The 14,785-nt window shown below is 39.8% G+C and overlaps 1 protein-coding gene across 3 annotated transcripts in view; it reads left to right on the top strand.

Annotated features, from left to right (window-relative positions):
• LOC114494322 (24-hydroxycholesterol 7-alpha-hydroxylase) overlaps nucleotides 1–14,785 on the top strand; it is an 82,045-nt gene that overhangs the window by 52,340 nt on the left and 14,920 nt on the right. For all 3 annotated transcript variants that reach the window (XR_004902759.1, XR_004902758.1, XM_028509349.2), the window contains 2 exons: nucleotides 7,573–7,668; nucleotides 8,524–8,612. Coding sequence is in view for 1 of the 3 variants with exons in the window: in XM_028509349.2 (XP_028365150.1) it covers nucleotides 7,573–7,668; nucleotides 8,524–8,612 (185 nt within the window). In the remaining 2 variants the exon portion in view is untranslated. The remainder of the gene's footprint in view (nucleotides 1–7,572; nucleotides 7,669–8,523; nucleotides 8,613–14,785) is intronic.

The raw sequence follows: 14,785 nt of genomic DNA, 5'->3' as shown, positions 1-14,785 counted from the left end.
CTGGAGTTTTCATATTTATTTCAATTGCCACATAAGAGTCCATTGAGTTAATAGCTTAAATATTTAATTATTTCCTGACTCTCAAGAATTTAGTTTGTTTTCCTTTGTGATTACTTAAATGTGGTAATTACTTGCATTTTTGTACAGAGTACATTTTATTTTTTTAGTGATTATCCTTGAGTTATGTTTTACTTGTGGATTACTGGTCCAAGAGTATAAACACACTTATGATTCACAACATACAGTTTTCTTACAAAGTCCAACATCTGTGGGATCCCAATAAAATTTTTTTAAAGATTTTATTTATTTATTTATTTATTTTAGAGAGGGAAGGGAGGGAGAAAGAGAGAGAGAGAGAGAGAGAGAAACATCAATGTGCGGTTGCTGGGGGCTGTGGCCTACAACCCAGATATGTGCCCTGACTGGGAATTGACCAATAAAATTTTTAAATTAGAAATAATGGATATCCAAAATGAGCCAAGAAATTATTTTAAAAATTAATAGTCTCATATCTCCACTTCCTAACACTCACTCACACTTTCCACCCAGAGCACGTGAGACTCATTCTGGTCATTTCCCTCCAAGCCCAGCAGCTGGCAATGGCTGCCTCAGGGGCCGGTGCATAGGCTGCCACCTGCCGAGACTGTTCCAACACTCCTCTTTCATTATTTCTCACAACATCTTTCTCATATCTGTAAAAGGTGTGGTGTTTCCTGTACTTTCTGTGTCACTTATAAACACAGCCTTTCCTCTTAGGGACCCAAACTGATTTAATCACCATGAATTCTCCCTGTGGAGATAAGACTTTAACTTCAAAAATAATAACTTACACAGACTTTTCTTCTTATTACATAAATAAAACATGGTAATTAGAAAAAAGAGACCATAAAAAGAAGCTGAAAGAAGAAATTAAAAATTGGTTAAGATTTCACATCAGATCTAACTACTGTGAACACTTTGGTATTATTGTAATTTCAGATTTTTTCCCTGTAGAATGTGCATTTTAAAAATTCAGTTGGGGTCGTACTACGCTAATTTTTTAATAACCTGCTTTTATTTTACTTAATAATAGATCACAAGTAATCTTATATATCAATGAAGAACATCTAAACCATTTGAATTGCAGCATAGTAATCTAATACATGGACAGAGTATAAATTTTTAAATCAGTTCCTTATTTTTCATTATGTATATGGCTTCCATTTTTTCCCTATTATAAACAGCATGCATGAAGATGAACATTCTTAAAGCTAAATCTTTTTGTATGTTACTATTTTATTAGTATAAATTCATATGACTTGGTCATTTTAAGCTTTAGGAATTTTCCTGATATATTTTGGTGGATGTCTTTGCTGAATACACCACGTGTTCCTAGGACTTGGATTGTGGAAAGTATCTGGTATGGGGCCATCTGTGTTGAGCAGTGGCAGAGGCGCGTCCGTGTTTTATCTTCTGTCGGTCGGCCAATCAAGGTGTCCCGCTATGGATGCTGGGAGTGGTCTCCCACTGCCCTTTCCAGCGTAGCCTGGACAGGGAAGCATCGTTTATTTTTGCTCCTATATTTTTTGGAATCAATTAAAATGAACACTATCTGTTTTCTTTTATTTACTCCATTTTTCTTTCTCTTTATTATGCCACCTTTTGAAAACTCTTATACTTCTACCTGTACTCTGTCTTCAAGGTTTGATATTTTTAGAACAAAGTTAATCTGCAAAAATACCAAGGAAAGAATAAGTAAGGAAGTGTTGGAAAATGTGAATGTTAGTAATATTAATTATCTTCTCAATGTATTAAAACATGTTATAAAACTACAACAAATAAAATGACAAGATCCTGGTATCAGACCAGTTCATACCAGTAGAGCAGGATGGATAGATAACAAGAAAACAAAATCCTTTGTACATAAGAATTTAATATAGAGTACATGAATCATAAGTTAATGAAGAGAGAAGATACTAACATATGCCTTCTTTTTTAATGTAGTGATTCTCAAACTTTTGGTCTTAATATCCCTATATACTTTTTAAAGTTATTGAATATCCTGAAGAACTTTCACTTGTGTGAGTCTTATCTACCCATACTTACTGTATCAGCAACCAAAGCTGACAAATTGTTAAAGTACTTTTTTAGTAATTTATTTAAAAGAACAAGAAAACAGACTTTCAGCCAAAATGGAGGCATAGGTAGACATACTGTGCCTCCTCACACAACCAAGATAGGGACAACAACAATTTAGAAATAGAATAACAACCAGAACTGACAGAAAATTGAACTGTATGGAAGTCAGACAACCAAGGAGTTAAAATAGACACGTTCATCAGGTAGACCGGTAGGAGGGGCGGAATCGGGCAGCTGGGAGGAGAGGGGTCTTGACAGAAAGAGCAGTGAGACCAGGTGTGTAAAGCATCCCAGGCACACAAGACCACAGCGGGTGGACCCTGGGCACATAGATGGTGATTGGCAGATCCCAGGCACAGAATGGCAATGGGCAGACCCAGCAAGGCAGCAACTGTGAAGCAAGGCACTGTGCGCAACCCAGGGTCCCAGCGCCAGGAAATAGAGCCTCAGGGCACTGATAGAAAACACCTGTGGGAGTTGAGGTGCTGGGAGAGACTCCCAGCCTCACAGCAGAGTTCATTGGAGAGACCCACAGGGTCCTAGAATGTGCACAAGCCCACTCACATGGGAATTAGCACCAGAAAGGCCCAGTTTGCTTGGGGGAAGCAGCAGAAGCAACTGAAGTCGGACAGAGAGCAGAGCAAGCATCAGTGTCTGCTCTCAGACCCCACCCCCACATACAACATCACAACCCAGCAACTGGGGTGCCCCACCCTGATGAACACCTAAGGCTCTGCCCCTCATGTAACAGACGCTACAAGATGGAAAAAAAAAAAGGTTCAAATGGAAGAACAAAGCTCCACAGCAAATACAATTAAGCAACTAAGGGATAGCTAACCTATCAGATGCACATTTCAAAGCACTGGTGATCAGGATGCTCACAGAATTAATTGGTTGAATTTGGACACAAATTAAATGAAAAAAATGAAGGCTATGCTAAGTGAAATGAAGGCAAATGCACAGGGAACCAATAGTGATAGGAAGAAAACTGGGACTCAAATCAATGGAATGGACCAGAAGGAAGAAAGAAACAACCAAACGGAAAAGAATGAAGAAATAAGGATTCAAAAAAATGAGGAGAGGCTTAGGAACCTCCAGGACAACTTTAAACATTCCAACATTCGAATCATAGGGGTAACAGAAGGGGAAGAGGAAGATCAACAAGTGGAAAACTTATTTGAACAAATAGTATAGGAGAATTTCCCAATCTGGCAAAGGAAATACACTTCCAGGAGGTCCAGGGGGCTCAAAGAGTCCCAAAGAAGGTGAATCCAAGAAGGAACACACCAAGGTACATCATAATTACATTACCCAAGGTGAAAATGAAGGAGAGAATCCTTTAAGCAGCAAGAGATAAGGAGACAGCCACCTACAAAGGAGTTCCCATCAGAATGTCAGCTGATTTCTCAAAAGGGACCTTGCAGGCAAGAAGGGGCTGGAAAGAAGTATTCCAAATCATGAAAGGCAAGGACCTACATCCAAGAGTGCTCTATCCAGCAAAGCTTTTATTTAGGATGGAAGGGCAGATAAAGTGCTTCTCAGATAAGGTCAAGTTAAAGGAGTTCATCATCACTAAGCCCTTATTTTATGAAATGTTAAAGGAACTTATCTAAGAAAAAGAAGATAAAAACATGTATAGTAAAATGACAGCAAACTCACAATTATCAACCACACCTAAAACAAAAACAAAACAAAGCAAACAAGTAGAACAGGAACAGAACCACAGAAATGGAGATCACATGGAGGGTTAGCAACAGGGGAGTGGGAGGAGAAAAGGGGGGAAAAGATACAGAGAATAAGTAGCATAGATGGTAGGTAGAAAATAGACAGGGGGAGGGCAAGAATAGTATGGGAAATGTAGAAGCTAAAGAACTTATGACACATGGACATGAACTAAAGGGGGGAATGTGGGCAGGAGAGGGCGTGCATGGTGGAGGGGAATGAAGGGGGTAATGGGACAACTGTAATAGCATAATCAATAAAATATATTAAAGGACAAGAAACCTATTCCATGTTAAATTAATAACATGGTTTTATGAAACATTTTTCAAAACAAAAAGTGTTAGAAGAATAGTATCATTTTTAGGTTTTTGCAAATCTAATGCCTTGCCGATAGAAGATAACTGAATTCATATATATACAATCAGTCTGTTGAGATAGATTGTTTTCATTGATGGAAATGAAGATAATTCAGCTTCACACTGACATGTAGCCAAAAAAAGGAGAATATTTTAGTCACCTTTTCAGATATTTGTGGCTATTCTTTGATTCTATACTGAAACTCAACAGTGATACCTTCTTAAAAGTCCGTTGCGCTCTGAAAATATGTCAGTGAATTTTTGTACTAAATTATATTAAAACCCACTCATCTCTCCTATACTTTGAAAGAGTATTTTATTCAGTAGTGATGTTTGACATTGCAGACCCTCTGAAAGGTCTTGGGAACTTCGAGAAATCCCTAGACCACCTTTGAGAGCCACTATTGTCCAGAAAAGAGGGCTACCTAGGTTTAGGGATTAATCAGCGAAACCACAAAACAGATGAACAGATTTGAATGTACCATATCAAAGGTTAATGTCTTATTTTAAAAACTATAACCCAAATTAAATGTAAACCAAAATTTAAGAATAAATGTCTACATGTGTGTAGCATAAGGAGAAATAATTTTTATATTCAAAAATACACAGATCGGTAAGCACTAAGGTTACATTAATGTGGATAGGACATGAGTACAAGAGTTTATAGAAGAAAATAGCATAACTGCTTAACAAATTTTAAGTAGCAATTAGAATAGTCCATTAAAGATGTCAGATTAGCAGATAAGGGGGGCAATGAAATTGACATACTCATATTATAATTAGAAACATTTTGCTACAAAATATGAAGAAATAGTTAAGCAATGGGTATTAATAGCCTTGAAAATATTCATGTCTTGTGTCTTCTGAACATCTGTGTTAAAAGATTTTATATGAAAAATGCTTTGAGGAAGAGGACTCTAGCAATGGCATTTATAATAGAAAAAATAGTAGAAAATGATTAGATTAATTATGGTTTAATCTACTCAATGAAAGATTAAACAGCCATTGGAGAGAAAATTATTCACAATGACTGTACAATATAAAGAAAAAATAGTCTTTAACTTTTCAAGTACCTGCTTTTTTTTTTAAGCCACTAACAGCAACCGAGCTTCTGGCCAAGAGCTAGGAGAAAAACTGGGTGCTTCAGACCTTTTCTGGTAGATACTCTTTGCCTTTGTAGGACTCCTTTCTCTCCAAGATTCTGTATTCCTTGTACCCTCTTTTCTCTCAAAGGGTGTAGGACAGAGCCCTTCCTTCTCTTTCCTCTTTAAGAAAGCCCCATCTCCAGACAAGCAGATGAAGCTCATTTGGCCTCACAGCATCCCTGTGTGGTGGGCTGGCCAGGGTCAAGTCTGTTTACCAGAGAGATGCAGGAATTGCAACAAGTTGTGACTTCTCTTTGCTGGTGGTCTGTGTTCCAGGACTATGACTGTTCTGTCTCCCTCTTGATCTTTCTCTTCATCTGTCATGTAAACAGTGACAGGGACTGTTTAGACGAGGCATGATGACATCTGTTCACTCCGAGGGGTCCTGTGAACACAACCAGCTCTCACATCCTTTATGCCATTTGTCAGCCTGGCGTTTGCTGCTGCAACAGGCATGTCTTTCTGGTCTCCTCCCTGTTGCTAATATTAATGGTGTTATTGAGGCCCTGTTTGGCGTCTTTCTCTACAAGCCACCTCTCCCCCTGCCGCCACACACGTCAGGCCCTCCCCAGCTGATTCCTGATCAGAATCAGTCGTGACCTCTCTGGCGTCAGTTCTAGCAGAGGGAGAATGAACGCACAGGACTGGGATCTCACAAGTCTCTTTCAACCTTAAAAATGGGTAACAAGTGCACCAGCAAGCCTTGCCCTCTTCCCAGGTTTGGATCTGACTCTCCAGCTGTCCTGGAACTGAAATTAGCAAGCTCAAGCAATACTCAGCTCCCATTGGAGCCAACAAGGGTTCTCCTGGGTGAACAAATGATGGCCCCTCCCCCTACCCCCACTCCCTGCTACCATACAAAGACATGTTTTTAATTGTAAGGTGCTAATTCTGGATACATAAACTTGGTGTTTTGCAAATAGCTTGAGGACACTTGAAAATTATGTGGGGTTGAATAGACGTGGCTTCTGATGGCTGGCAATGGGAACTGCTGATCAAATGGCTTTTCTCAGTAAAGTCGGTAGCTACCTAGTGATCCCACGCTGCAAGACAGCTCTTTGCCGTGTGGTTCCTGAGCATGGTGATATAAGGGTAGTTTTATGAAATGGCTTTTAGGGCTTGGTATATAGTTTATATACCATGAAAACCCTATTTCCACATGAATGGAGAAGGATCATGCAGCCTTTCCTGTTTGAAGAATCACACTGCTTATCCTCAGCTCCATAACCACTGCAGCAGCAAACACGAAATGAGTGAAATAAACATACAACACTTGCTTCATTTTGTGCCTTCCTAACCAGTTGTCTTCATATTCTTTCTGCCCTAACAGCTGCTGCTAGAGTGAAAAAACAAACAAAGAATCCACTGACCCTGCCCTGACATTCTCATGAGTGTCCTAGGGGCAGGACACCTGCTGCTCCTGTCCTCAGTGCTATGACCCATATCCTGTCTCAGAGTTAGATTCTTCTGTGTCAGGATCTGGAGATTTACTATGGTTTCCATCACCAAGAGCCCTTGCTGCAAACCTCAGTATTGAACAGCAAAAGCTGCATTAGAGTAAACTGATACTAGTTTCTAAAATGTTCACATTTATCTAATACTTTGCCCCGGTGTGTAACTAACTCTCTATGTACATGTAACTGATCATCAGGATCACGACTCAATCATTGCCTAAGTTGGAAAACAGAACTCTCCCGCCAGGAAGGAGTTAGATTTCATCACTATTGCTTATAAAATGTATGTGCCTTCACCACAATATAGTTGTAACATTATTTTTAATGACCTGAACTCTCTTTAAACCAGATTTCAAAAAATGACTTGGAACCAATTTTTCTTTTTCTTTTTTAGTTTTTTTTTTAAATTGTTGTTCAAGTACAATTGTCTCCTTTTCTCCCCCCATCACTTTCCCCACCTCCCACCCTCGATCCTACCCGCCTTTGGCTTTGTCCATGTGTCCTTTATACATGTTCCTGACAACTCTTCCCCTTTTCCCCCCATTATCCCCTCCCCTTTCCCCTCTGGTTATTGTCAGTTTCTTCTTTTTTAAAAAATTATTTTGTTGTTCAAGTACAGTTGTCTGTATTTACCCTCCACCACTCCCCCCTACCCCAGCCATCTCCACCTCCCTCCCCTGCTTCCAGCCCACCTTGGTTTTGTCTATGTGTCCTTTATCCTTGTTCTGTCAGTTTGTTCTTAATTTCAATGTCTCTGGTTATATTTTTCTATCATAGAATTATACTGTTCCTTCTGGCGACTTGTTGATGTTGTCTCCATTTTGGCTACATAGAAATCCAAAGTATTTTCCTGAACCTGAATTGTTCAAACCTGTAAGTTACTTCTTTCAGTATACGTTGTCCTTTGATTTTAGTATTTTTATGCTGAAATATGAATTAATAAATTAACTATGACTATGTCATTGAGCAGCTATATTTCTCTAGTAATTAAGGCTACAGAATACAGACTAGATGTGCAATGAAGATGATATAAACCTGCACAACAATTTGGATGCAGAGGTTTCTGGAATAAGCTTCATCAGCTTTAAAATACATTTTTATCTGAAACCAGCAGGGCGTGTTAAAGTAAATATGCCTGGTTCTGATAGAAGACTTATTTTATGTTCTTCAGGCAGTCATTCCTGTTATTGGTTTCCAAGGAGTACAAAAAATAAAAATGAAGCAAATTAAAACTGTGTTCTGCTGTTTCCTAGAATTGGGGAGTTACAGGGCTGCGCAGAATCTGAAGAGGTCATTTGGTCTGTTCTCTGCCTTTAGGTAGAACTGTCAAAAATGGCATCCAGATGTATTCATTCCGAGTCCTAGGCATTCTCCAGCGGCAGGGCTGTCAGCGTCTTAGTACTAAATTTATAACCAAGGGCAGGGTTATGATGGAGGCTGAGGCCCATTGTAAATATTCCTCCTCTCTGAGGTCAGTCCTGTGGTCGATTTACATCGTCATTTACACTTGCCATTTAACAGAATTCTTTTTAAGCCTTTTTATTTACTAGTTATGTTCCCAAATCATAATTGTGGCTGATATTAATAACAGGTTGGAAAAAATTACCAACAACCCTGCAACTTTATATGCGAGGATTAGCTGTACAAGGTCATTTTTAGCCTAGAGAAATAAAGTTAAGCTTATTTATATAAGGCTGATTTGGAAAAAAAAATGTTTTCTTCCCACAGGAACGTTGGAAAGAAGCAAATTTAGAGAAGCATGCTTTCTTGGACTACTTCGTGGCATTTGGAAGCGGGAAGTACCAATGTCCTGGAAGGTCAGTGAGACAGCTGGGCCGCGTTGATCCACAAAGTCTGCAGAAAGATGATGGCTCAGAGCAGGAGAGCTTCGGCTTTCTCTTCTTTATTGGCAGACTGCAGGGAAAGCCAGGAGACCATATTTTGTTTGGTTGGCTGGTCGTGTTGTGCCATGTCTCTGTGAGAATGTCTAAAGTGGCTTCTGATAGGAGACTCCTGAGAACAAAACATTACAGTTGCAGCTGCCAAATGAAAGCAGGGTTATGTCTCCAGTGCTGGGCTTTCATATACCGATAGTTCAAAGTCATTTGAGTTTTACCTTTTTCAAATATTAAGATAGAGGTATGTTCTCTTTTTTTAACTGCAACCTGACCATGGACATTTGTTGGGATTATAGAATGTCTTTAGCTTGGAACATAGGAGCAGCTTACTAAATGGTTTTTGTTTATTGGTTTGGTCTGGTTCTATCACAACTTTTCTGTTATACCTTTTGTAGTTAAATTAATCTGGCACCCAAGACTTCTTTTCAGTGTGATGCCCGGTTCTAGGGCAGATGTTCATCATTTAATGAACGATAGTTGGTGCTTAGGTATTCACGCAGAAACTCCTCTGAATATCCCGCCTGTGCCAGGCCCTCTGCTAAGCCTCAGGGATAAAGCTGTGAGGAAGGTGGACGTGGTCCCTGACTTCACAAAACTTGCACTCGACATTAAATAAGTCCCATTTCTTCACTGCTGCTGACTCTGTTAGAGAATTGTTGGTACCTGTTTGTAACAAAATCTTACTCAGTGGATGTGCAAAATCCTTTAAAAATCTTACATAGTTTTCTCTCTGTCTCTGTCTCTCTCTTTCTCTTTCTTTTTCTCACTCATCCTGTCTCCTTGTCTCCCTCTCCCTCCCTTCCTCTCTCTCTCTAAAATCAATCAATAAAATTTTTTTAAATCTTATTTAGGAAAATTATAGTTTCTTAGTGTAAGGAGTCAGTTGTCTTTCTTGTTTGAATAGGAATGTCAGTCCATAGTTGCGGCTGTGTCTTACTCCACAGCGTGCATTCATCGTACACCTCCTTCGTTTTGTGTTTTACGGTATCAATATGCTTTCAGTAATATACACCTCCCCCCACATGGTTTCAGTTAGTCTTAGCCAGTCAGGATAATTTTGTCTTCCTTTTTTAGAAGTTATTGTAGGAGCCTAAGGGTAAGCAAATTGTTGACTAGTGTTTCCCTGGAGATACTGTTTGGTGTAAATGGTTGACCTAAACTGGCCAATCAGACTGAAAAGAGAGACTTCTCTCCCATGGTTAGGAGAGAGGCCTCTTTTGTCCTTTCCCATTAGATGCAAACAAGAAAGCAAGCAGCCCCAGTTGTTACAAGCGGCAGATTCAAGGGGAACAGGCCTTACGATGGTGTGGAGTGTGTGGAGGGCAGAACAGAGGTGTGGAAAGCACTGGTCCACGCGATGTCATTGTCACTGAGTCATCGGTTTTGAGGATCTCATCTACTTCTGGTTATGTTAGATAATAAGTGTTTTTATTTTATAAATAATAATAATATAGCATATATCTTTATTATCTATAATAAATCTTCATTATTTTTAAGGCAGTTTGAGTTGAAGGTTTTATTGTTTGGAGCTGAAAGCATGCTGTCATATCCACTGAAAAACTTCAGAGTAGAACATTGTAATTGAGTGTAACAAACAAAAATAGCAGTAATAGCAGAAGCCCCAAAACCTGCCTCTTATATTATATTTACTTTAGATAAGCAGTTCTTAAACCAATGAACACATTTACTGTTTTTATCACTTACTAAGTATCAATGTTGTAGAGTAGCTCTTCTAAAAAGAATAGATATTAGTTGTTTCAGGTGCCTTTTAACATATATTTCCAAATGCAACTAAAGAGTTTATTAGAACCATCTTTGAAATGGACCTAGAAATATTTTCATCTGAGGTTTGAAATGCTTGGCAATGAAGCGTGTAACATGCCCCAGTGGTCAAGTGATGACTACTGTTTGTAAGAAGAGCTGTGACAACATTACTGTGATATCTCCAGGCTGAGAGACATTTGCTTGGTTTTGAGAGTAGCAGGTACGATAGAGAAAACCATGACATTTCAGCTCAATCAATAATATCTCATTTTTACAGAAAATGTGTAAATTTTTTGCACTAGAATCTTAATCCCACAAACCCTTAGTATAATCCCCAGAAAATTATACTCATTCTTAGTTTGTGTACCAGGAGCCAATTTATTGTCTTGTGTACCAAATAATCAGTGAGTCAGAGAGTTGTCTGTAAAGTCGCTGACGATCGAAGTTCCTTCTGAACAGAATCTCGTGGCCTTGCAGCTGTCACCTTGGAGTTCAGGTCACTAAAGCAGCATGAGAACCCCTCTCACGAGTGAACACGGAAGATTTTGCTGAACTTACTAGATAAGTACTGAGTGCTTCCATCAACTGCCAACTGAAAACCAGAATGGCCAAGCTGTTGTTCCTCCTCCAAATAGTGGGAGTTGTGAAAATACATTTGGAGGAAGAACCCCTGCTGGGCACCTCCCTGGAGCTGGAAAGCTCCTGGGTACACACAGCAAGGGAGCTCTTCCTAGTAATTCTGTTGCTGGAGAAGAAGGGTGGCTTTGCAGAAAAACAGGAGAAAGCAGCATGAACTCTCAAACTTCATCGGCAGTGGTAGTGTACAGAACGAAGACTTGCACTGTAGTGGACATTGTCCTCTGAAACTATGAATTTAAATGGAGAAACAGGACACGGGTTTCTAATGTTGTGTGAGTGTCTCAGAGGGCTGATGATCTTAGCAGAAAGGGATGTGCCTGTTAGACCCAACCCCTGGAATCAACACCAAAGCCAACAGCCTTGATTTTCCTTGGTTCCCATCCATGCAAGAGGATGCCTGGGTGGCTGTGTCATTATGCTAATTGATAGGGGTTAAATTCCAGTGTAAAACAATCACCCTGATTGTTGGCAAGATTAGCTGGCTTACAAAGGCATGCCTGGATGCAAAAAGGTTACATAAGAGCAAGGCTGCAGTACTTGAGAAGTGGAAATGAAGCATGGGTTCCCTGGGGCCAGAAACTGACTTCCACCTTTTTGTCCATATTTGATTCCCACATGCATCCCAGGGCACTGGTCTTAAATTACTAATGAAAATCACACAGCTATTGGAAAATTAATCCAAACACAGGTCCAGCTGATAGTAGGTTGGTAATAGTGTTATTCAACCTAGCAAATACCTCTTGAGCACCTGGTATTAATATGATTATTATTTCATTCAGTAAATATTTATTGAATGTGTACTGTATGTCAGGGTAGGGCTTTAGTAGTTATCTTAGAAAACAAAAGGAGGGATGAAAGTCCCTCCTCTCAAGGAGGTAACAGTCTAACTCAAGTCAGTTTAGTAAATACCAAGGAGATTCAAAGACACATGACATTCCTGAATTGCTTATTATGTGACTGGGGAGATGAGACATAGCAACATGAAAAACAAGCCCTGCTTAACAGCATAAGATAGCATGTGAGAAAGGCTGGAGGAGTCACGTACATTGTAATTGCCAAGGAGTTCCGAGGAAGGGGCATTAGAAGGGGCTTTATGGCCAAATGGGAATGATCGATAAACAGCATAGAAGAAAGCACACCTTCCCGACAGGCAGTGGTATCAAACTTAGAGGGGGGACAAAAAGTGAAATGCCCAGAGGAACGTCATGGACCTGTATGTTAATGGGAGCAAGGCAACTATACATTTGGGTTTGTGGGGCTCTGAGAACAGTTCTGTCTATATATTTATTTTAAAGATAATGTGATTTTAATAATTGTGCCTTAATAAAATATCTCCGCACAATCTTGTATTGGAAAAGTACTCTAAGCAGCTTTTCCTTTTATGCTTAGAAATAGCTGATCACTTCTGAGGAGTGAACCAACCCAGTTCCCTATGGATTTCATGAGATATTGCAAATTCAATGTACGAGGTGGGCAAAAGTAGGTTTATAGTTGTGAGTCTGCAAAACAGAGCTTATTCTTGTATTATTAGTATTTATTAATTATTCTGCTACTTGTATTACAGCTATGAACCTACTTTTGCCCACCCCATATTCTGAGGAATTTATTACATAAACAAGTGCATCCCCTCAATTCCAGTTGTTAAATAGAATTGCATTTACTTATATAGAACTGTATTTGCATACATAGTTGTTACCTAACCTGTTCACCATGGTGTGCGCATGTCCCGGAGGGTATGGGAAAGGGTCAGGATGAGGGAGGGCAGGGGAGATCCAGTTAATACCAGAATCCTTTGTTAATTTCTAGCCATGCTTCTTTCTTCATGTGCTCTACTGAGGAGTAGTGACTCATGCAGAGGAGCCCAGAAATCACTGGCAAAATTGCAGCCATTACTTTTCTCAGCCATTTTATTTTGACACTTCATTATGAGGCTAAGATTTAAGTCTGTCAAGAACAAAAGAAGCACTTCAAGAGTGATTTTTGATAGTCTGAGAGGCCAAAGTGCTTCTAAAATAAACATGCTCATTTCTGAGCAAAATTTCAAAAAGGACTTTCTTTTCCTTTTATTTACAAAATAGGCCTCCAGCCCCTCTGCAGTGCCCAGAATACCTGAGCAGGATTTCTCAATGAAGGGAAAGAAAGGAGACTTTGGACTGGTGTGTCCCTCCACCCCTGCCCCCTTTTATGACAGGCTTTCATCCCTCACCCAACTCAGTGACTGCACTTCAGTTCCACCTCTCCAATAGGTGTCTGTGCTTCCAGGAAAAGAAGACCGAAATGAAAACTTGTACCACATCACAACACAATGTGCCCATAAGTGCTCTGTCGCCATGGAGCACTGTTCCTAAGCCAATCCTCACATCCCATCACTGTGCCCTCCCTCCCTTCCCATAGAGTTCAGGTTAGGTGTCGGCTTATGTTTTAAGCAGCAACATTAACTGCTAAGGTTTCTGTTGGGACTTCTGGGTCCAAAATAACTAACCATTGCCTATAGGATGTGAATAAGGAATGGCTTGGTCTTGGAAACTGTTGGCAGCTATTTTGAGACTACAGAAGCAGACAGTGTTAGGATGAAGCTGGCACCATAGAGCCGAGCAGCGAAAGCAACCTGGCTTCCTGGTAACACGGCCGAGCTCCTGCAGCGATCTCTTCCTACGGCCATCCCCAGCTCTAGGTTTTTCGGATGAACAAAGCGGTGCAATCCCTTATGTACAGAAACCAGTCTGATGTGGTTTTTCTGTCACTTGCAACCAAAAGCATCCAAAGTAATATAATTTCCTTTAAACAAAAGTTTTTCTTTCAAGGTTTATTGAACTCCACGAAATAATATATACTAACCACATCAGTTAATAGCTTTCTAAATGCCTTGTGCTTTGTGAGAGGCTGAGTTCCATTTACTCTGGGTGTATCACAAAACAAAAGTAAATGCCACTTCTTAAATTTTTCCTGGAAGTTCTGAAATTCAAAATATATTTAGATAATTTCTCTTTGGTGAGCACTTGATCTTAAGTTAATACTGTTCCTTTGGCCTTGTCTTCTTTTCCTGAAGAAGGAGTATTCACATGTCTAGCTCATTGCTCATACATACAGGAGCTTCACTTCTAGGAGGGGTAACTGTAGCATTGCCATTGGAACAGCCCTGGGTGCAGCTCTGAAAAACAGTGACCTCAGAGAGTGACCTCCCTCTGGGAGTCTGTTCTGACCTTCCCAGTGAAACAGAAAACAGGATGTCAAGTCAAGAAGGGCCGAGGCCCTCCAGTCCTTTCCTGTTCGCCTTCTCATCTGCTTTCTCACCTCCTTTTTTCTTTTTTCCATTCTCTCTTTCATGTGTTTATTTCTTATTTTCTCTTCCACCTTACCCTGTTGTACTTTTCTCTTCCCACATTATTCTGTTTTGTCCTCCCTTATTTAATGTGAGCATCTACCTGCTCACTCTACCAGATGATGCCCACACCATCATTCCCAATCAAAAGCTTGGTACCTTGGCTAGCCATAGTGTTTCAAGTATAGCTGAGATATCCTATGTAATATTAATTTTGTGCGCTTAAACCGAAAGGTTTGATACTCTATTATCTTTTGACCCATTTTTCCCCTTTCTCCTTTTCAAGGTCCTCTAGATCAGTGATTCTTAAACTATGATCCCTCGCATACCACCGTAGTAATGTGGCCTGTAAACCTGTTTAAAAAGT

Source organism: Phyllostomus discolor, chromosome 4, assembly GCF_004126475.2.
Source record: "Phyllostomus discolor isolate MPI-MPIP mPhyDis1 chromosome 4, mPhyDis1.pri.v3, whole genome shotgun sequence".
Classification (NCBI taxonomy): domain Eukaryota; kingdom Metazoa; phylum Chordata; class Mammalia; order Chiroptera; family Phyllostomidae; genus Phyllostomus; species Phyllostomus discolor.
The sequence above is the reverse complement of the archived record's forward strand: the minus strand, read 5'-3'. Positions and strand labels throughout refer to the sequence as shown.